This window comes from Neolamprologus multifasciatus, chromosome 6, assembly GCF_963576455.1.
Source record: "Neolamprologus multifasciatus chromosome 6, fNeoMul1.2, whole genome shotgun sequence".
Taxonomy (NCBI): Eukaryota; Metazoa; Chordata; class Actinopteri; order Cichliformes; family Cichlidae; genus Neolamprologus; species Neolamprologus multifasciatus.
In genome coordinates this window covers 18,499,456-18,521,681 of record NC_140444.1, presented here as the reverse complement: position 1 = coordinate 18,521,681, position 22,226 = coordinate 18,499,456, and the positions used below count along the sequence as shown (strand labels likewise).

The window sequence follows — 22,226 nt, the reverse complement described above, 5'->3', positions numbered from 1 at the left end:
ATTTAAAAATGAAAACTTCCCCGGAAAAACCCTCTTTTGCCCTATGTTAGCTTAGCACAATTAGACATACACAATAAAGTTGTGCATTGTCTCTTTAAAATTCTCAGGGCTTCTCCCCTGAAGTAGCTTTACTCCAGGCCCTGTCGTAAGGAAAAAAAAAAATTAGCCAGTGGTGTGTCCTGCTGTAAATCATGTGATTAGATCATATGATTATGCTCTCTGCTGTGGAAAAAGTGATATAGATGTTAGCGCAGCGCGTCTGTATGCACACTTTCTCACAGTGACCTCTGCACTGTAAACAATACAAGGTCATGAATAACACACCGCTGGTAAATTCACAAAGACACAGAAAGTGGCATTTAAAAGGTTAAGTCAGCACGGCTCAAAAGCCCATGCAACCCGTTGCTGTCACCTTTCTGCTCCTGTAAAAAGAAACATACATATATACATCCACCCTTTTGTCTCTCTGGGTGGAGGTGCAATCTTGCATATTGGTGTCAAGTCAGTCAAGTTTTTGTCAGTCCAGTCAATCCCCGTGTTTATTGCTGATAGCAGAACCTCTTGTGTCGCAATAAGTTTCTACTGCCAGCAATGACGTCATTTCAAAAAGGAAAAAAAAGAATTTAGACTGGATTACCTCGCTGAATCCTTTTTGCCAGGGACTTGTTTTCTGATTGTCCCAAATAAGTGGCTTTCTCCTGAGCCCATTTTAATTTTGGAGAAGCTCACTTGCGATTGTTCAACATGTTGTATAGCGCTTTCGATTCCGATCTTGCAGGCCTGCTTGAAAAAGAGAAAATTGCCAAACAAAAATCAAAAAATATGTAGGCCTAGTTTTAGAAGTTGTCTAAGCATACTCCCTTAGAATGATAGATCAAAACAACTAATTGCCAGGTTCAAAGTGGTACCAAAAGAAAATGCATCAGCCAAGTAAATCCCCAAAACTTTCATCCACCAGTCACACCTCACACAACAGCAATATTCTATTAGAAAATGAGTTTTTGTTTTCCCCATGTACCCAGATGTGTGTCATGATAAGACCTCCCTCACACATCAGAAACCAGAAACTCAATAATCTATTAGTCTCCACTCATTTGACCCTCCCGCAGCATTCTGTTCACCGCTGATTCAATCATCCTTCCCCAAAAATAATACTAGTTCACTAGTCTATGTATCACTTCTTAACCTACTAAGCTAACTGGACAAGATGATGGTAACAGCAATGCTTAAAATGCTATTTGGTCTTCATGAGCTTCATTGCATGTGTGTTTGTGTTAGTAGGATTAATGCATTTTTCTGTTTGTGTAATTTTTGTGTACCTCTCCTTTTTGCGGTGCTCCAGACACTTTTCAATTCTCCACGCAAGGCAGTCGTTTTTTTCCTTCCCAGTTTCCTAAACCCAAATTTTATTCCCACACTACAACCAGCCTTCCTCCATGTTGTCCCCTGCTCCTTTCACTGTGGTCTCATCTCATCTCCCCCCTTGCAGCAGTCCAGTGAGAGTCAGTTGTATTTCAGCTTTGTCCTGTGTTTTCCACTGTCTCATTTTGCCATTTTGCGCCGAAAGTGGCAAATGTCCAACTCAAGCAGTCTTTTCAAAAGTCCATTCACACACAGTGAAGGTGCAGCTCGTTGGAAATGCACATCCATCCATCCAGTCATGATGATGCCATTTTTCTCCTTGCTGTCGCTGTCTTGCACAGCTGTTGCTGCTGGACCTTTTCTTCACTGCTCAGGATGCTGCTGTGAGCTCTTGAGATCCATCTCGTTGTTCTGGAACTGCATTTCTTGTCTTCAGGGAGAGATTCTTGGAGCTTGTGTTCTCAGGGTGACAAACACATGGAAGTTAAGCTGTAAAACAATTCAGCCAAAACTTGGCTTGAGTGTTTCTAATCATGTTAACCTATAATTTTCTTCCGACTGCTGCATGTGGAAAATTGATCCAGGTCTGCTCTTCACCTGCAAGTGACACACTGAGACATTTTGATCATTCTTCTCATTGCTTAAAACAACACATCTCCCCTCTCTGGTTCTGAACTCTCCTTTCTTAAAAACCCAGAGAGATTGTAGTTGTTCTACGTTGAAAACCACCAAACCCTCTTCCTATTTTGCTTATTTTATCAACAATTCTGCTAAAAAAAAAATTTTTTCGTGTGTGTCCACCCTAGGGGAGCTGGTGGCCTGCAGTACCACCTTCTCCCTCTAGTTGGAAACAACTGTTACACACATTTCTACATTCCTCTCTTTTTTTTTTTTTTCTTGTTTTTGTTCCCCATTTTCAACATTTTGTAACCCAATTTTTACTGTTTTTACACACACATCAACGTTTCCCACACAACCATTCTCTGCAATCTTACACACTACACATTTACTCAATTCTTACCATACAGTCACGTATTGAGTTTTGTCTCTGGTCGCCCAGTGGAGCGCTGCTACTGGATCTAGATCCCATATTTACATTCAGAGCGTCCCCTGCAATGGCCTTCTTCCCTTACCGGTGTTGTGCCAAAGTAGGTATCCCTGACAGAATTTGTTTCCCCTGTGCTGGGAGCACGCAAGAAGTACTGATGTTTTCATTTTGTGAAAAATTTGTATCGTTACATTACCATTCAGTTTGAGGGTTACAACAGAAAATTATATATTTATTGCTCACGGGTGTCAGGTGGGATTATTTTAATAAACCATTAACATTTTGGCTGATAACTATTTTTATTCTCCTGTAACTTTACTATATAAAGAGCTAAATCCTCCAAAGTTTCAGGAGTAATGCGTCATAATAAGAAGTATTTGTGAACAAAAAATCAGCAATGTGGGATACTGTTTGTCCGTGATTTACACAGGGGGAACATATTGTGGCAGGGTCAGCCTGATATTATTTGTATCCCACTATAACTTCGTTGTATAAAGAGCTAACATCTCAAAAATGTCAGGAGTAGTTAGTCATTATAAGAAGTGTTTGTAAACTAAAAATCAACAATGTGGGATACTGTTTGTCCGTGATTTGGACAGTCCAGCGTGTGCTTCCGACGCAGGGGAAACAAATTCTGTCGGGGATACCTAGTTTGGCACGACACCGGCAGAAAAGTGCTAAAATACCGTCACTCCACACACTGTATTGTGCAGACGTGATTATCAACGGTGGACTCGAACCACCGTTCCCTGTGATGGACCGGTGTTTTTGCAATTACTCTTGCAGACGACTGCTTTTCTTTTGCACAACACCGGAACCGAACACAAGCCTGGGGACTCTAACCCCAGGATTTTCCCTCCGGAGACTCGAACTCCGGAGCAGCAAGCACTTCACCATTCGGCCAGACAAAAAACTCCTCATAACTGTATACAAAGTTAGCTACAACTCACCCATCTGCAGATCGAAGTCCCCTCAAAATCGATGATCTCGGTGGTGACTGAAACACACGGCTCCGTGACTCCTCCATTTCCTTTGCTTCAACAGCTGGTAGGACAAAGGTACCTTTTCCCTCAGGGGTGATCAGCCCGTCCACGGAACCGTTGTTCAGCGACCACACGGACCACCCTGCTCGCAGCGCCATTTTGTTGTGGAAGTTTTCCACTTAAATAAAGACTGCAGACGAGCGGTGAGCGGTAGCTAACATTCTTTTAATCCATGCACACAAAGAACAGACAAACAAGCTTGTGGAGCCCTCCATGGCCGCGGGACAGACGGTCAGCAGAGTTCTCACTGAGCCTAGCATAGCTCTCAGTTAAATACCTTCTCCAGGAACAAAGGCAGTACACAGCTGTTTCACACCTTAAGGTTCACACTCCCTTGCTACTTCCCAGAGTCCTCAAGAGACAAAAGACTGGTCCTCTGGAGTTCCTGTTTCCCCCCCAACATCCTTGCTACACCCCCTACCATTTGTCTTACAGTATGAGTGTCAGACATGTTAATACAATAACATAATGCGATTAAATACCTAGGTAAAAGAAATTCCTATACAGTAGATAGTAATAAACTCCTCCGATTTTTTGTTGATAAGATTAATGACGTCAATGCTAAAATTTCCCCAAAGCTTTCTTGTTCTCCGAGTCAGGCACTCCCTTTGTACTCCTGGTCAACTTTTACAACTGTAACATATGAGGAAATAGCAGCCCTGGTTGACAAAATGAAGCCATCCTCAAGCCCCTCAGACATTATCCCCACTAAGCTTTTTATTAATGCCTTTGACACCATTGGTCCTTGGGTTGTGAACCTTTTTAATGTTTCTCTTCAGACTGGGGTGTTCCCCAGCATTTTTAAACATGCCATTGTGGAACCAAGGCTCAAAAAACCTAACCTGGACCCAACACTACTTCAAAATTTAAGACCTATCTCCAAACTCCCATTTATGTCAAAACTCCTTGAGAAGGCAGTAGCTGTCCACCTTACGGCATACTTGGAGAAATATAACATCCATGACCGTTTTCAATCTGGGTTCCGTAAATTGCATTCCACTGAGACAGCACTACTGAAAGTAACTAATGATATTATGATGTCAGCAGACTCCGGAGAATACACAGTCCTAGTCTTGTTAGACCTTACCTCAGCCTTTGATACAGTCAACCATACCATCCTGATAAACAGACTGAGAGACCTGGTTGGGATGTCTGGCTCTGTTTTAGACTGGTTTTCATGTTATATATCTGAAAGGAGTTTTAGTGTGTCTGCAAACCAGATCATGTCGGAATCTACAGAGTTGTTGTGTGGAGTTCCTCAGGGCTCTGTGCTGGGACCTATTCTGTTTTTAATATACATTCTTCCTTTAAGTCAGATAATACAGCAGTTTCCTGAAGTATCTTACCATCTTTTTGCTGACGATATTCAGCTATATTATTCGTTTAAGCCTGCTGAAGCTCATAAGCTCTCCAATCTGATTGACTGTTTAACCAACATTAAACAATGGTTGAACAATAACTGCTTACAGCTAAACCCAGACAAAACAGAAACTTTGATTATTGCACCAGGCAGTGCAATACCTGATATTAAACGGCGACTGGGTGACTTAGGTTCCTCCCAGAAACATAACCTTAGAAACTTGGGTGTCATTTTTAATGAAGCTTTTTCTTTGGAGGGACATCTAAATCAGACAGTAAGAACCTGCTTTTTTCACCTGAGGAACATTTCTAAACTTAGATCCATCGTGTCAACAAGTGAACTCGAGATGATAATACATGCTTTTATCTCTACAAGACTTGACTACTGTAACAGCCTGTTTACTTGTCTAAACATGAAAGGGCTATCCCGCCTACAGGTTGTTCAAAACTCTGCAGCGAGGCTACTGACCCGCTCAAACAAGGGTGCTCATATGACCCCTGTGTTAAAGTCGCTGCACTGGCTACCAATCAGATTCAGGTTCAATTTTAAAATTCTAGTTTTAACTTTTAGAGCATTACAGAGACAGGCACCCCCCTACATTGCTGATCTGATTCATACACATACCTCCACTCGTAACCTGAGGTCAGCAAACCAAAATCTTTTAGTGGTCCCCCACACTCGTTTTAAAACCGAGGGGACCGATCTTTCCAAGCTGTTGCACCCAGATTGTGGAATGCACTTCCCCTATTTCTACGGGGTTTGGACTCAGTGGAGACCTTCAAAAAGCAGCTAAAGACATTTTTATTTCAAAAAGCTTTTAATTAGACCAGGGTTTTCATGGTGTATTTTATGACTGTATTATGTTTTTACCTTGTAAAGCACTTTGTGACATATGTCTGTGAAAGGTGCTATATAAATAAAGTTTACTTACTTACTTACTTTGAAAATTAGTCTTCATGGAGTTCTGGGCCCACTGCAGCCATTTCTGCTTTTGAGCATTGGTTAGGGGTGGCCGAATAGAAGGTTTATGCACAACTGCAAGTCTCTGGAGGATCGTACACCTTGATGTTTGCAGGGCTCCAGAGGCACCAGCAGCTTCAAATATGTGTTTGCTGCTTTGTAATGGCCTTTTAGCAGCTGCTCTCTTAATCTGATGTATTTGTCTGGCAGAAACCTTCATTGTGCCTTTATCCGCATGAACCCATGTGTGCTCTGACTGAGCCACAAATCTCTTAACATTATGGTGATCACGCTTAAATTTTCGTGAAATATCTAAGGTTTTCATTACATGTCCAAGGCATTCAACTATTTCATGCTTTTCAGCAGCAGAGAGATCATGTTTCTTTCCTATATTGCTTTAAAATGGTGGTCTGCTTAATAATGTGGAACATCCTAGTTTTTCCTTTAATTGGGCTCACCTGGCAAACTAATGATCATAGGTGTCTGAGATTGATTTCAGTGATACAAAGAGTCCTGAGACACTATTCCATCCATGGGCTTAATTGAAAAACAACTTATTTAATCTTTATGACACTTCAACACAATTTGTATAATAATTTGGAACGTGGTGTATATATAAATTTTGCATGTTGAATAAGCAATATACTTTACAAAGATTTCTGAAAACAATATTTTAAAAAACAACAACAAAATTTTACAGGTGGACAGGTAATATGATAATCATATCACAGCACAAGGTTCCTGCTTTGCACCACCTGGAAAGCTTAAGCCTTTTCTGTGAGTAGCGTGTATATTTTATGGTGAGCGAGCAGGTAGGTCCTGACCCTGCAGAACATAACACTACCACTAAAAGTCATGGAAAATTAGCACGATAGCTTCAGGAAAGTCTGTGCTATTTTAATGCAATATATGATAGTCAATTACTAACTAAATAATGCATGTGTGGTTTATATTCTCCTTTGACACTGATCTCATCTTGCTATTTGGTATAATTGCTTAAAGTATACCAAAAAATAAAACAGTCATTAAATATTAACAGATGCACTCTCTTACACCTAACAAAGGTAAAAACTAACTGCCATACAGTTTGCTACTATGATCAACTCTGGCTGTCTGACTGTTTAATATTTCATTTGTATCTTCTTTTAGTTGCTGTTTTTTATGACTTTGTTTTTGTGAGTTTAGTATCTGACCTGTTTACTCTTTGAGTAAGAGTTTGTGGACAGAAAGAACAATGCAGCATGCCAAATTAATCTTAATCTAATTAAACAAGCTAGAATTAGACAGTATTCAGAGCAGTAAGTTTGGAAGGTTTTACTGAGTAAAAGGAAGAGGGGAGTGGGAGAGGGAGGGTTTCTGATCCCTCAACATCATTCAGAAGCATCACATGCTGACCTAAACAATCCTGACATCTATTGGAGATGACAGGTAATGAACTAAAAACGTCTTAACAAACACTTCTCTCAAAAGTCAAAGCTAAATTATATTGTTTTCTTGTCCTCAAGTGATTGCTGGAAGTTTGCATCATGATATATATTCTTCATTTTAATGAACCTGTAATGCACTGTAGGGAAATCCAGACTGTACAGTTTTATCTTTTTATGATTTTTAATGAGTTTCCGTGTAACTGTGTATGTAGGTTCCTCTCAAATGCAAGAGGAGTATGGCTGCTGCAGTGACAATCTTTACACTGACTGTGATTTTAGTGTAGTGTTTTTGAGCCATTGCAGTTGCTTCAGTTACAGAATTGACTGTTTTTATGTAGTGCTCTCCATGGAACCAGAGATTACAGCTTTTTAATAATGGTTTTAAGAGGTTTCAGGTAAACATTTTATAATCATGATGTGTCCTGACCACGATATACTTTGATACCACAAAACGGAACTTGAGGATCTTTACATTATTCTGTTGAATTTTAATTAAATAAAATATTCAGGAGACAGAAGTCTTGTTGGCTATTCCGAAACACTTAGTTTTCAAAAAACTAAACACTAAAAATAAAAATTAGGAGGTCATTGTCTGCTTCCAAAAAGTTCATATCTGTGATTTTCTTCTTGACATCAAGGAAGTGCAGTTCACTTTAAAGGTAGGTCTGCTTATTATGCAAGTGGGGATTACCAATATTCTGCAATTTTGAAGTATTTTTTTCACAAATGACACATTTAAGATGCTGTAGTTATTTTCAGGATTTTATTTTAACACAATGGACAGCATTTTTAAATTTTACCAAATTTGTAACCTGAGTTATCATCAATTTCATATAAATCAGTAAATAACAGCCCATTTATTCATGACACAGTTAATCAGTTTTTCTTTTCTAAGACAGGGGAAAACATTTTACACTCATGGTACTTGACACTGAAACAACTTACAAGCAAAAGTGCAGTTCTCTTTGTTGTAGCATCAATCTGAGTTATTTGTACCCTTCTGGTGGTAAATACATTTTTGTTGTTCTTCTATACATGAACAGGTCAGCTGTTGCTCGCATGATAATAATAATGCACCCCTCTTGATACATTCTATCTGAATCTTAGTCATCAGGAACTAACACAGTCCCTAGAAATTTCAGAAGAGTTATCTCTTATATCATAAACACATTGTTTCTCATTCAGCCTCCTGTTATTTATTTTCATTTCCACAGTTTTCAGAGAGAAACACATATGTAAAACCTCAACTTATAGATTATTATTTTTCTTATGACATCACTGACCCCCTTCATCAGGTCTGCTCACTTTGAGCCAGTACTTTGGACTGCTCGTGGCATATGTTAGTTAGTGTACTGTTTGCATTTTTGTGAATGCATCATCAGGTAGCTTTCCTGATGCGAAAAGAGGGTTTTGCACTGTTGCACACCATTGACAAATCTGGCTCTAAATATTATGATGACAGCTGTGACCACTCATTTTGTTATTAATGGCTTTCTTGCAAGAATTAGACCGAATTTAACCAATTAATCCAACTGTGAATATTTTATTTCCTCATTTGGAAAAATAGTGGTGCAGTGTTGTTCCTTTGCACTCAGCAGCACTGCACCTCTGATTACAACTGGTATAAAAAATACTTAATTATTGAAGAAAAATCTTCATATCTGAAGCGCTTAAATAAAAAAACTAAGTTAAAACAAGAAAATGATTTAATGCCTGAAAACAATTAATGAGCTTTAATCATTCAATAACATAAACAATTTAGAAATTAAATATGTGATTCTGTGATACATTAATTTCAGAAACTAAGACAGCTATAATATTTTTTTTACATTTGTTGTTTTACAAAAAATAAACTAATAAACTATGCTTGTAAGCTATCAAAGCAAAACAAACAAACAAAAAACATAAGGACAATTCTTAAAGAATAAAAACTATGATTATCTACTTTGTGAATCCTGATCCATTTCAAATCTTGCTACTCCCTTATCTACTTAATTTTTTCTGCCTAACACAGAAGTAGTCAAAAATCCTCCATATTAGCAGTGCAAACAGTCAGCACTTTCATTTGCGACAGTGCATCAGGGAATCATTTTGTCTACTTCGTTTAAATCTATCTGAAGGCCGTTGTTTAACCCCACATCAAAAGTGCTGATGGCGACTGTAAATGCCATTTAATTGCAAAGGGGCTAAAGAAAATAATACTGAACCATCTACAAAAAAGATATAGTATGAAACTATTACAAATATTTGTTGTATAATAAATTATTCTTTATTGTGCTGCATATTTTTAGTCCAGAGCTATTCAGCTGTCAAACGTGTTTAAGGACTGTGGTAATTAAAATTTTTTAAAAAATAAATAGGTAAATAAAAACTGTCTCTATTTTAATGATAATTTAAAAGCATGGAGTTTAACCCTAACCCCCTAAACCCTACACAAAATTCAATTCCAGTTCCTTTAAATTGTCCTTTAATGTTGATATGTGCATTATGCAGCTGTACTGAAAATTTCCCAAAAATTTCTAACTAGTAAATTTGGATAAGTTTAGGAAGGTAAATTTAATTCGGACATCACAAAGTTGAACTCAGTTTCTTTTGCACAAGAATGTGTTAACTTTAGCACTGTATTAAACAGTTTTGATTGAGTTTCTAATGTTTAAAATGAATTTAAGAATTGCCACTGTCATACTGGAAAGCAGCATCTGTTAAAACATTTAATCCTTCAACCACAGATAACTATAAAAAAAAAAAACTACTATATCAACCATGTGTCTATAAGACTTAGTATAGAAAGTAAAACCAATTACTAGTTAGTTTGTTTTTTGTCATTTTGACTCTGTAGGAGTTTAGATAAAAGAAGACGGGGTTGGCTTTGAGTCTTCTTTTAAGGAATAGCAACTATTCTATAAACAAGATGGTCAAAAGTAACTGGATACATGTCCGATATACAGTTTCAGAAAACATATAAAAGATATATATATATATATAGAAAGACCCACAAACAAACAGAAACCTAAGGTGGTTGCAGTAAATACTTGGCAGAGCATCTCAAAAGATTAAATGTAAAATTTGGTGAAATCCATGTGTTTTACATTTCATTGCAAGTCATTAACTAAAAAGGACTTTCATCCAGGGATTAAAAACAGCCCTTATCTTGATCATAACTTTAACTGTAACTATTTTTGATTACCCCTAAAATTGGGATAGCGTGTATAATAATATAATGACTCCAGTTCCTTAACAACTAATGCAACACTATAGCTGAACCCCTTGAGCAAAAAGGTTTGTAAAACCTTGACTACTGAATGTCATCAAAGACAATTCGAAACTCAGTTTCTATAAATTGTTCAAAAGAAAGAAAGAAAAAAATCAGCTGATTGCCAGAGTTTCCGAAGAGCACTTTAAAGCTTCTCTGGACTTGACTCATTTTTCTTTTTAAAGAGATTTTTGAGCTTTAAAGGTTTCTTGCTCTTTTCCTTTTCCTTGTTCCTGTTATCTGTGGCCTCCGAAGGCAATGAGGGAGCAGGGAAGACAACCCTTGGTTTTGGCAGAGGTGGCTCCATCTCTGCTCGCAGCCTGCCAGCAGAGAGGTTTGTTGCTGAAGACATGGAGCTGCATGATTTTTCTAGGATTCCATCATAAACAAGCTGGCTCAGCGGCCCAACAGTAAAAAAGTCTGATGAAGACTTCCATGGCACCTGGGAAGTTAACATGAGATCAGGCTGCACATTGTGAGCTGCCAATGAACTTGATTCTGATAACTCTTCCCTCAAGATGAATTGTTTAGGCATTTCCCTTGGGATATCAACTCTATCCCAAGAGATTTTTCCAGTAGGAGTGTCTATGGTGCTTTCAGCATCCTCTCTCAGCATTCTTGGCATTCTCCTTCTGAGAGAACCAGCAGACATTTCAAGTTCATTTCTCAGTAAACCTTTACTTGTTGATGGCTCTAAACAAAACTCTTGCATCTCTGTAGAGGATGAGGTGTCCACAAGTGCTTCGAGTCTCTCTCTGGGCAGTATCTTCATTGAAGCAACATCTGTATAATACTCCAGCTCATCTCTAGATAATTTTCTTGTTGGTATTCTGGTTGTCTCAACTATTTTGTCTTTTGCTGATCCCCTCACAGAGGAATCAAATTGATTTTCCCCTTTATGGAACGCATGTTTCCTGGAACCTGTGTCTTGGGAAACTCCCACTGAATCTCTAGTAATCCTTCTGGAGTCAAATAGATGCTCAGGATCATCCCTTGTCATCTTTCCTGAGGAAGTGTCAGTTGAAGCGCCCATCATATCTTTTGATGTCTTCCTTTTTGCTAGATCCGCTGATGCTTCTACTTCATCCCATATCATCTTCCTCACATCTATTCCATAATCACTTCTTTCTCTGAATGTATTCTTTGAGGGAACTTCTGTCAAATCCCCCACTGTGTCCTTCTCTACTTTCCTGGGTGAAAACTCTGCATCTGTCTCATTTGAAATTCCCTTTTTAAGCGCAACATCAGTGGAAAGTCCAGTCCTGTTGCGTGACATCTTCCTTGATGTTGAATCTATACATGACTCTTCTGCAGACATTTTTAAAGAAGATGTTTCCAACGAAGTATCCAAGGCTTTGTCTCTAACCATCTTGCTACAGGCAATATCAACAGAAGTTTCAAGGTCTTCCACTGACATTTTGTGAGCTGGCAATTCAACAAGAGCCTCTACTTCTTTAGTTAAAGTTTTTGTAACAGGGCTCTCAGCGAGCAGCTCAGTGTCATCGTGATAGAGCTTTCGAGAGGAGATGTCAACAGCAGAACTAGGGAACAGTTTGCTGAGAGGAGGAGAAGTCATATACTCTGAATCTGAGAACCTTTCTTGGGAATCTCTATTAGTGAGAGAAAGGAAAAGAAGCATAAGCAAAGAAAACAGGAAAGGAAAAAAAATCAAAGGACAGCTAAGGCTGGTATAAAGTTAGGGTAAGAAAGTGGTTTAAAAATGCACAGCAAGTGCATTTTTAAAAGTTGGGAACAGGCAGACATACTGTTTTTTTAGTGTTTTTCGGAAATGTTCCTCTTCCTCGTCATAGGGAGAGTAGGGAGTTCGGATGGGGATAAGAAGGTCAGGGTCTGGGGAGATCATGGCGGCTGATGGTTGAGGAATGATCCCGGAGCGGCGTGACCGACGTATGGATACCCGTGCTCGAGGAGACCGTTTAAGTGGTGCAACTGCAACTGGTGAGAAACAATTATTAAAAATGAAGAATCTATGCAGAGCAGATCCTGTAAGAGCAGAAATTAATATGTACCCTAATTTTCATTCCAGAACACTACTAATTAAACTTTGTCTGTGAAGCTGCAGTAAACGTACGGTTAGAGAAGTTTGGTGATGTAGGAACAAGGATGGTATGTACATATATGTGTACGTATACTAATAACACCCATTAACAATATAGTTAACAATTTCTTTTACCTCTTTAGTATTTCTGTTATTTGTGAAGTGTTATTAAGGAAGGAATTTGAGCACCTGTTATGAGCGCTTGTTTTTCTTTTTCAGTCAATGAGTTTGTGTATTTTTAGCAAAACACAAACTTATCAGCTACTTAACAAATCCTTCACTTTGGAAATATTTCAGTTTTGAGGTTGGACACTGCATACACTATTGTACTTTGATTCTGATCACAAATTCAGTTACTAGAGTTATTTATCTTTCATTCTAAAAAGTTTTAAATGTATTTCTTACCTGGTATCTGAGGTAAAATAGGAGAGGTAGGCTCATCTAAAAGATCCTCTATGGAGCCATGAATGGAGCTGTGGCACGAACAAGATGACTGGCACACTCTAGGCAACCCCAGGGCAATTGAGTCGGAGTAGAGTTGAGCAGTGAGTTTTGCTAAACCCGGATTCCTGATGATGGGAAAGCCACAGAGGAGCTCAATATGTTGCCAGCGATGAAGACGCTCCCGCAGGCAGGCTGTTACTTCAGACAAGGCATTCCTTTAAGAGATCCAAAAAGCTTTGTGATGTAATTTGTTGAATCTTTATATTGACAGACACAAATACCTGCACAGAGGTAACTTTGTGACTCACTTGGCCTCCAAAATCTTGTGGTCTACTTGGTCTAGAGAGGAGCTGTGGGCCACGTGGAGTGTCCCCAGCACAGAGCTTCTCTTCTTCTTAATCCTCTCTGCCTAGAAAAAAGCATACATATGAGTCTGGGCACTTACATATGAAGGATAGTCACTATAAACATTATTACTCTTATGTTGCTATGCATTACCTCCTCCTTGGCAGTGGCAAGCTGTAGTTCTGCACTCTGCTTTTTAACATTGTAGTACTGCACCTCTACCTCATGTGTCAGCTGCAGCCACTGCTGAAGCACCTCTGTGACAGTCCAGCTGGCTTGCATGTCCTTCTCGGCCTGCTTCAGCGCTCCACGGACCTGAAGAGGTGGCAAATGTTAAAAATCATCAGTATGCAGAAAATAATTTAGGGTAAAATCTTCAGGCCTGCCAAACTAGAATGATGAGTGTCTTGCATTTGTGAAGCTGCTTGCTCTCGCTGCAGCATTTCTACCTGTTCCAGCTCCTCCTCTGCATATCTGAGGCGGCTCAGCTCACTAACAGCTCCCTGCCTCAGCTCATGCAGACGGTGAGCCTCTTCCTGTGCCCCCATGATCTCATCTCTCATCTTCTCCTCTAGGCTCTGTTTTTCTTCTGCCACATTACGCTTTTCTTCCTGGGCTCGCTCCAGTCTGAGTAAATCAAAGCGTGTTTAGTTCAATCACACAAAGCAAAGGCAATCCGGTAACTTACAGTAGCTAAGAGACTGACAGAGAGAAGAAGAAAAAAAATCACAGTTCTTACTGTTCTTGTAGTTCTATGAGGCTCTGTTCAGCCCTCTGGAGACTTTCTAAATCTTTCATCATTTTGGATATGTGGACTTTGCTGGCTTTGTTCTGAGCCTGGGCAAACCAGCAGCCGCCGACTCCCATCACAACCGACACAATGAGCAGCAGGTCTTTCATGTAGTTATGAGGGGGCCCTATGATTGAATGGACATCAGATCGCTTTAAATAATAATCACATCAAAATGTGTTTCTATAGCACATAATAATACAACAAAGTTGAGCAAAGTGCTTCACACTCGGTCAGAGCAATAGCATAAGACAGAATAAAAGAAACAGTTAAAAGGAGGGCAGGATACAATATGAACACTATGGGTAAAAAAAACACATAACTAGACACAAAATAGCATACTAGTTTGAATCAAAAGCCAGACTAAAATAATAAGTTTTAAGACGCAATTTAAAAGATTGGACTCTGAGGAACGAATATAAGGAGCGAGGTTACTCCAGAGCCTGGGAGCTACGACAGCAAAGGCCTGATCACCTCTGGACTTCAGACGAGACCTCGGTTGCATCAGGACCATTTGATTGGAAGATCTAAATGCCTTATTAGGGATAGACAAATGGAGGAGTTTGCATAGATAGCTGGAAGCCAATTTGTTTAAAATTTTAAAGGTAAGCAAGAGAATTTTGAAATTGATGCGATATTCAACAGGGAGTCAATGTAGGTTGGGTAAAACTGATGTGATGTGGGCATAATTTCTAGTACCAGCTAAGAGACGTGCAGCTGTGTTTTGAAATAACGATATGAACATTAAGTAAGTTGAAACGAAAACCAATTTAGCAACTTTGCTGCCTGATCCATCATTTAATGCTGATTTTAGATTAAAGGTTAAGAGGAAAAGTAATACAAAAGTAGTTATGCAATGTAAAGAATGGCAACAGGACATGAATGTATCTTTCCTGCTTCAAAGACATCAAAGATACTGTCTGAGGGAATAAAGTGAGGATTTCTTCTTACGTGTAGGTGGTCCGAACAGAACAACATCCAGAGCTTTGATGGTGAGCTTCTGTTTGTCTCTCTGGTCCTGAACTCTTAGCTGGCCACTCAGGAATGAAGGCTCATTAGCTGCAATCCTACAAATGGATTTTATGGTTTTTATTTTAATGGCTTATTTGGGCTTACCAAAATATGCATACATGTGTGTTTTTAGGGTTTCCAGGGTGACGAGCCCTGCCTTGTATAACATATGTATGGTTGCCAGAAGAGAGTTAACAGTAGCAAAAGAAGAAGAACAATGGCGATACATGTTGACTACAGATATCACTGTGAATCAAACAAACGGGAGAGAATGTGGTTCCTTCAAAACTTAATCTGAGAATATAGTTTCTAGAAGACCAACTTGTTTATGTGGCGAATTGCCTGTACACCCTCTTCAGTTATTCTCACCTGGGGAGTGTGTTTCCATTGACCTTAAACTCTTTAAAATTTCTCTCATACTGTGGCAATTCAACAAAATCCTTCAGCCAGCGGAGCACGTCATCCTGAGTCCAATTATGTACTAAAACAAAACAAGATAAAGTTTCAGATAAAACATGATACTGGACACAAACACACACACTCTGTTACACCCGGATACCTTCGGATGACTTCCAGCTTCTCCAGAGCTCCTCAACTGTGATGTGCTGGTCTTCTCTGTGCAGGTTGCTGTGTTTGTTAGTCTGCTGCTGCTTCATGTCTTCAATAATGAACTGCGACATTGGAGAAAAACAGTACAACAGAGTGAAAATAGGACTTTTAAAAATTTTATTATGAGGTATAACACTAAAATGCGAAGATAAGTGTCACAAGGACATCATATTGTTTGAACTTTATGTCCAGGATAAATAGAGTGAGTGCTGGTGTGAGTCATGTGCTTAGATTTCAATCTAGGAATAAGGAGCGGTTGTTTTTAGTTTGCATTTATTTAGAATGGTTGCAGAACCATAAGTGTGTGTTGCAAACTTCAGGGATTGCGTGTGTGTGTTGGTGCTGTCTTGGAATGTGTGCTTGGCTCTAGTCGAAGGCTTCATATGATGGCTAGAGGAATTTTGGGACTTTGATGAGCCCAGACCCCTCCTCTGACATCTCTATGGTAACTGCAACCTGAGCCCATGGATACTGTATCCCTGAGCCGCATTCTGGAAGGCAAAGGCATTAGAAAAGTCTAGGTTGATTACCTGACGCACATACAAACAGTATAGCAGCATATTAACGTTGAGGTAGTTTACTATTCAAAGAAATCTGAGGGGGAAAAAATTGTCATGACACACTGCTTACTGTTACGAATGACTACAAAGGTCACCAGTGTAATGGTTTTCTATTTGTGCAAACCAATTTTTGTCACTGAGCCAAAGGCAAAGTTATACTGCTATCCTTGAAGGAGCATTTGACTCTAGCAGCAGTGATGACACCTGTTGTTGCACTGCTAAACACTGTGTGCATCAATCATGCAAAAACTTACAAGCACATGGATTAAGTAAAATAATTCAATAAATAAATAAAATAAGAAAATGGGTTACATATTTCATGAAGAGCAAGGTGTCTACCTCCACACTTTCTTCCACCTCAATCCCCCCATCTTGGTCATCGTCCATCATCTGATGGATGCTCCGAAGGGCCTCCAAGCTGAAGCGATCAGCCTCGCTCATGCATGGTGGAGACACTACAGCGCAGGGGTCTGAGTGGGTGGGAAAGGCAATAATAATACATCTCATTATTTCGCTCAGTTTATTCCAAAATAACTTTAATTTGCCAACTTTACATCGTTATTGAAGCTGATCTATAAGAGCTTTTCATTATTTTGGCTCACATAGCATCATCTATAATGTCCACAAGATCAACATGGAGAGCCTGGGATATCTTACTGTCTCCTTTGTGCATTTGGTAGTTATCACTATATCTCAAAAAAAAAAAAAAAAAAAATCCCATGTAATAGCTTTCTAAATTTCATGTTCATCCGCTGGGAATTACACTGTTCTGTTTAAAAATGGCTAAGAGTCCCAAAGTAAAGTACAATAAATCTCAGTGCCCTCTGTCTCATTCTGGAGAGGTACATTACTTGCCTCCTTTTCACTCTTAATGTTTGCTTTGTTTTGTGTATGTATCCCTTTTTTCCTATCAATATACTTAAAATACAATCCTATCAACCTATTAAAATAAAACCAAAACCAAAGTAAAAGCAACACCATTTCAACCCAGATAAATTTGAATAAAATGGAAGACAAAATGGAAATTAAACCAAGTGCCCATACATTAGCTGAGAGTTAACAGTTTCCCTTTAAAATCTACTTATTAGTTAAACAGACTGCGGAGGTGGTTTTGTCACTGGCTGCATTCAATGTCAAGAATCATTGAATTTAATCGTTATGTGGTGTTTCTAATATAAATAATCTCATAAATACTGTACTCAAATTATTTTTTGGTACTTTTAGTACTTTTTTATGACATTAGGAAACTACCCAAAGTCTAAAGTTCCAGTTTTCTGAATGAATTTATTAGAGTTAAATGGGCTTAAAACAGCTTTAACAAATTTTAGCAAACAAATAAGGTTTTAGGATCAAGCCTTCACTCCATGAAGCAACACACTATGAGAAAATGTTCAGGAAATACATTTCATTGAATCATAATGATGACTCAGTGGAGTCATTATAATCAAATCGACCGTTGTAATTTGGTTTAAATCGTACAGTGAGTTCCTGCTTGAGTACAAGTACACTGATGTATTAGAAGATGACGCATAGCTTTCCGTCATCTGTCAGTCTGCTGAGTCACAGCCCATTTTCGTCTCAGTGACTCTCAAGTCTCAGTGTTTCAAGGGGCAAGAGGCTGAGAGTCAAAGGTCTTCTAGCTGAGCCCACCTTGAGCCACCTCCAGTTATGCTAACCACTCTGTGCCAAAAATGTAATGAAGAAATGATCCATGAGTAAAGAGAGAGAGGGGGGAGAAAGCAAGAGGCAGAGAGACTTCTATGGAAAAAAACAAACAAACAGAGGATTCCCATTTTGCTGCATCCTGCCCTTAATCTTCTTACAAAAATATCGGCATTTATCTCTGAAGGTTCTTGTTTTGTTTTTTCCTATGAAGCAAATCCTCTGGGATTTTTTTCATTTTTAGACAGTTACAACCACATGAGCCATATGTTTTCTTCATGTGCAAGATTATCTTAAAACATACACAGATACATAAACACAGGGTGTTTTCAGAAGGTTTCTCAAGTAAGGAAGAACAGCAGAAAGTAGGAGTAAAATGATTTCAGATTATTAACTGTTTGAATGATGTAGGCATCTCTTACTCAACACAAGTGATGTGCTCTTTTCGTGGTAAGTAGGAGGGAAAACTCATTTAAAATGTTATAGCAGAACATTTGGTAACCCGATGTTTCACTTGCTGCTGTCATAACAGAAATCTATGACAGTTACAGGCTATATGTTTTTTTTTTTCTTATCATCACCACAGGCAGGAGAATCTACAGTAACGACATTTTTTTTTAAAAGCAAAGATATTTATCCCTCGTTTGCTGATGAAACTTGAATTCCAGAATAACGAGAAGCTGCTTCGATGATGGAGCTTCTTCTGCCTCACAAGGTGGTGTAAACAAAGGGACCTAAAACAGTGTTTGTGCCTTTACTGCTCACTTTGTGTGAGAATTGATGTGTGGTGCTGTTAGGAATCACTTATATTTAGGGACAACAATTAAAATTAATTAATTACTGCCAGGGTTAAGGTTGGGGCAGCAACGAGTAGAAAAGGACTACAGGAAATAACTGTAGGACGACTTAAATGTCCTCTGTAGTGATGGGAAACACAACTGTGAGTTTGTGCGCAGGGGATTGTGTGGGTTTAACGATGTCCCTGTAGGACCTCCACATAAAAACTTTCCACAGGTGAGCGGAAGCTGCTGGAATCCTGTGAGAGTGGAGCACATTGTGGCACATGTATATTTAGATTAAATTGTCAGAACGCTATTATTAACCCTGTAACCAGTTTGTGCCCGATTAATGGGCACGTGTTTGTTTGTTTTTAACAGATAAACAAAAACAACAAACAAAAAGTTCCTGTTTCCTGTTGGTGTTGCACAAACACCCCAAAACGGAATTCTACTAACAGATATTCTGATAACTTGATGGTTTTCTTTTAAAATAAGCAAACAAATAAATGATAAAGGTTACATTTTCAGGTTAAATTTAAAAAAATGAGTCTTTCCTTAAGTTTAAGTGTCAAACAGCCGACTATCACCGCTATAATCGGCGCAACATCAACAGTGATAGTGCAGATTTAAGATCCAGTTTAAATACTTAGTCATGCTTTACTTTCTTTCGTGTTTTCTCCTTTGTTGGCGCCATGCATCATTCAGTACATACGAAACTTGCGCTCTCACCGGGGATGGTAACACCCTCGAGGTCCCCGGCAACTTGTGCGGCCCAGAAGAGCGCAGCGGGGAAAACGAGCAGTAGCGGGGACGGAGGGAACATTTCACACGAATGGCAATGTTGTCGTCCAAAGCTGAGAAAGTTCTCAAAATAAACGAATAAAGAACGTATACATAACCAAACCCCCGTTTCGGAGGCACCAGCGACAGTCTGCGAAAAAGTGTTAAGCGATCTGCGTTGCTATTATGGGTACATCCAGAAGGGAGATGTGATAGGCTGCTGATGTTCACTGGAGAAATCTGGCAGTGGCACTGGTGTGCAGATTGAAACGTAAAGTTTAGGTGGGTAAAAATGATATATGAAAATTTTTTAATCAAAGCGTAATTCAAACACAAAAAGGATTAATCAAAGTTTTTCAAACTTGCGCATGATATTCCAGGAAAAAGACAAAAACAACATCAAACCATCTGATTCTGATATAATAAATCCATATTCAGTGTGATATAATCATCAGAATAAATGGTCCTGGGTGAGATACAATTTTTTTTTTCCAATCAGTTACAACTTAAAGGCACAGCGGTTTAAATGGTGGTTGATCTGTTTTCTGATTTTTATAATCCAACTAGTCATACAAAAGGTTCCCTGGCCTCTCTCTCCCTGCAGCCCTTTCCCAGAGATGTCATGTTCCTCCTCAGAACTCCACCCCCTCACTCCATTTGCAGCATGGGGGCCTCTTAATTAGTTTTCCTAACATATTTCCCAGCCATACAAACGGGGGTCAGAGTTAGTTTCCTTTTCGTTAAGGTAGGGACAACCGCTATAATACACTGTACACTGTCGAGTGTAACCCTTAATGTTTGGATGAGGATCAATTAAATCCCATAGATCTCACTATTGGAAGTATTTCCTGAGATCAGCTAATGATTGGCTGTCCTGATATCATCGCCTGACTGTCTGGGTGAGGGAGTCGTATCTGTGATTGGAATTCTTCAAGCTATGTGAAAGGGTTTTGCCAATGTTTGCACAGCTGTTCATTAATGATGTCTATATGTAGCTATGCCATTTATTACATGCTTACAGGAATGCTCAGATGCACACTCTTGTTAAAGTAAAAGTATTGCTAGAAGCATAAAAAGAGATGGACTGAAGTAGACCACACAGATACACAGGCATACACACCAAACACACAAACATTAACAGCAACAAGGTGTCAGGTTTCATTCCAGCAATACGGCTCCCAGTTTAAAAATAAGTCAGACAGATTTGACCTCTATCCCGGGTAGCATGCTTCAGTGAGTAGTGTCTAAGCAGGTCCCAGCAGGAAGTGAGTATACTGCATGTCTGGTTTACATGATAGACAGAAACAGGAAAAGAGTGCATACATATTCATCAAGATTATGCACAGACACTGATATTATCAATTCACCAAGACATGGACACTGGAGGAAAACTGAGTCAGGATATTGTGACTTGGTGATGCAGTAATTCACAATTAAATATTTCATCAGGGAGGTATATTTCCAAATATGTTAAATACCTCTGCTCCTGCAGACCAAGACAAGGATCAAAGACATCAGTTTTTTGGGGAAATTGAAGTTGGAGCTTCTGATTTCATCATTGGTGTTAAAAAAAAAAAAAAAGAAAAGAAAAGAAAAAGAAATTAAGAGATGATTCACCTATTTTACATACCAGATGAGTCCAGTTGTTGTATGCTTAGAGGATGGTCACAGAAGGGACATTTACACTTTGTTTTTACAGTCTAGCCCTTTACTAGAAGCACCTTTTGTCACATCAACAGCTATTTTGAAATAAGTAATAATTCAATTTAAGCTAACATGTCTTTGAAACAGAGCACCAAGTAAAAAAAGAATCATGCATATACAGACAGAACAAGGAAAGCCCACATAGAACAGTCTCAGGAAGGTTTGACTCAAGACTGTTCACGCAGGGCTTGAAACAAATAATTCACACTGGGAATTCTTCTCCTACCCATACCCTTCTCTTCATCGTCTCACTCTTCTTATCTCTTATTCTTGGTATAACTGGTACTAAACTAGTTATTATTGCCATGAAAACGCATTTACAACTTATACAGCATAACAGCATAATGCAATAATATCTTGTCAGCTTGTACAAAATTAAGCAAGTCAGATCCTGTAGGACTAGGATGTTACCACCTTGGTATGATTGTTCAAACTTTTATCCTGTACCTCATCACCTAATGACCCAAAGGGCAGCCAAAGATGACTATTAGCTCTGCTGAACTTTTGTTCAGGCATTGTTTGAAAAAACTAAATTCAACATAAGGTCAGCAGCAGTATGACACTAATGATAAATTGGTTTACTGGGAAGAGATAGTATTTCTTTCCCCCAGTACATGAGCTCACTTTAAAACCCTTTAAATCTCAGCTCAAACTAAAGATGAGCTCTTCAAGAAAGCAAGACATTTTTGACATTCCTCCTTTGCTTCTTGACTTTCTCTGAAAATATGCAAGAGATAAGACACTTTTTATAAAAGGCTTCACTTATATGTGGGATAAAAAATGACTGCTGCTGTATGCATTGCTATGGTAACAGGAGGAAGTGCTTGTTTAGATTTGAGACCCAGTACAGAAAGTACAAAAAGAGCAAAATCATTAAAGAGAGAACACTGACAGTGTATTACAGGCTGGTCCCTCCCCCCCTCTCTCTCTCTCTTTCTCTCTCTCTCTCTCTCTCTCTCTCTCTCTCTCTCTCACACACACACACACACACTCACACACACACACACACACACACACACACACACACACA

The 22,226-nt window shown here is 39.0% G+C and overlaps 1 protein-coding gene across 1 annotated transcript; it reads right to left on the bottom strand.

Annotated features, from left to right (window-relative positions):
• Positions 1-7,949: 7,949 nt before the first annotated feature.
• LOC146516824 (stromal interaction molecule 2-like) lies at positions 7,950-21,476 on the bottom strand. Its single transcript, XM_085162512.1, has 12 exons — positions 19,442-21,476; positions 16,611-16,741; positions 15,662-15,773; positions 15,472-15,583; positions 15,043-15,158; positions 14,041-14,218; positions 13,751-13,928; positions 13,455-13,616; positions 13,265-13,365; positions 12,918-13,171; positions 12,220-12,409; positions 7,950-12,063 (listed from the first exon to the last, which is right to left on the bottom strand). Exons 1-12 carry the CDS (start codon positions 19,533-19,535, stop codon positions 10,599-10,601), a joined length of 3,093 nt encoding a protein of 1,030 aa, XP_085018638.1. The 5' UTR covers positions 19,536-21,476; the 3' UTR covers positions 7,950-10,598.
• Between the last annotated feature and the right edge of the window lie 750 nt (positions 21,477-22,226).

Bases quoted from the DNA above. Each gene is read 5' to 3' on its own strand.
- LOC146516824 (XM_085162512.1), bottom strand. From the start codon at position 19,535: ATGTTCCCTCCGTCCCCGCTACTGCTCGTTTTCCCCGCTGCGCTCTTC. The intron at 16,742-19,441 runs GTGAGAGCGCAA...CCACCCACTCAG, and splicing joins CGAGGGTGTTACCATCCCCG to ACCCCTGCGCTGTAGTGTCT. The intron at 15,159-15,471 runs GTGAGAATAACT...ATCCATTTGTAG, and splicing joins AATGGAAACACACTCCCCAG to GATTGCAGCTAATGAGCCTT.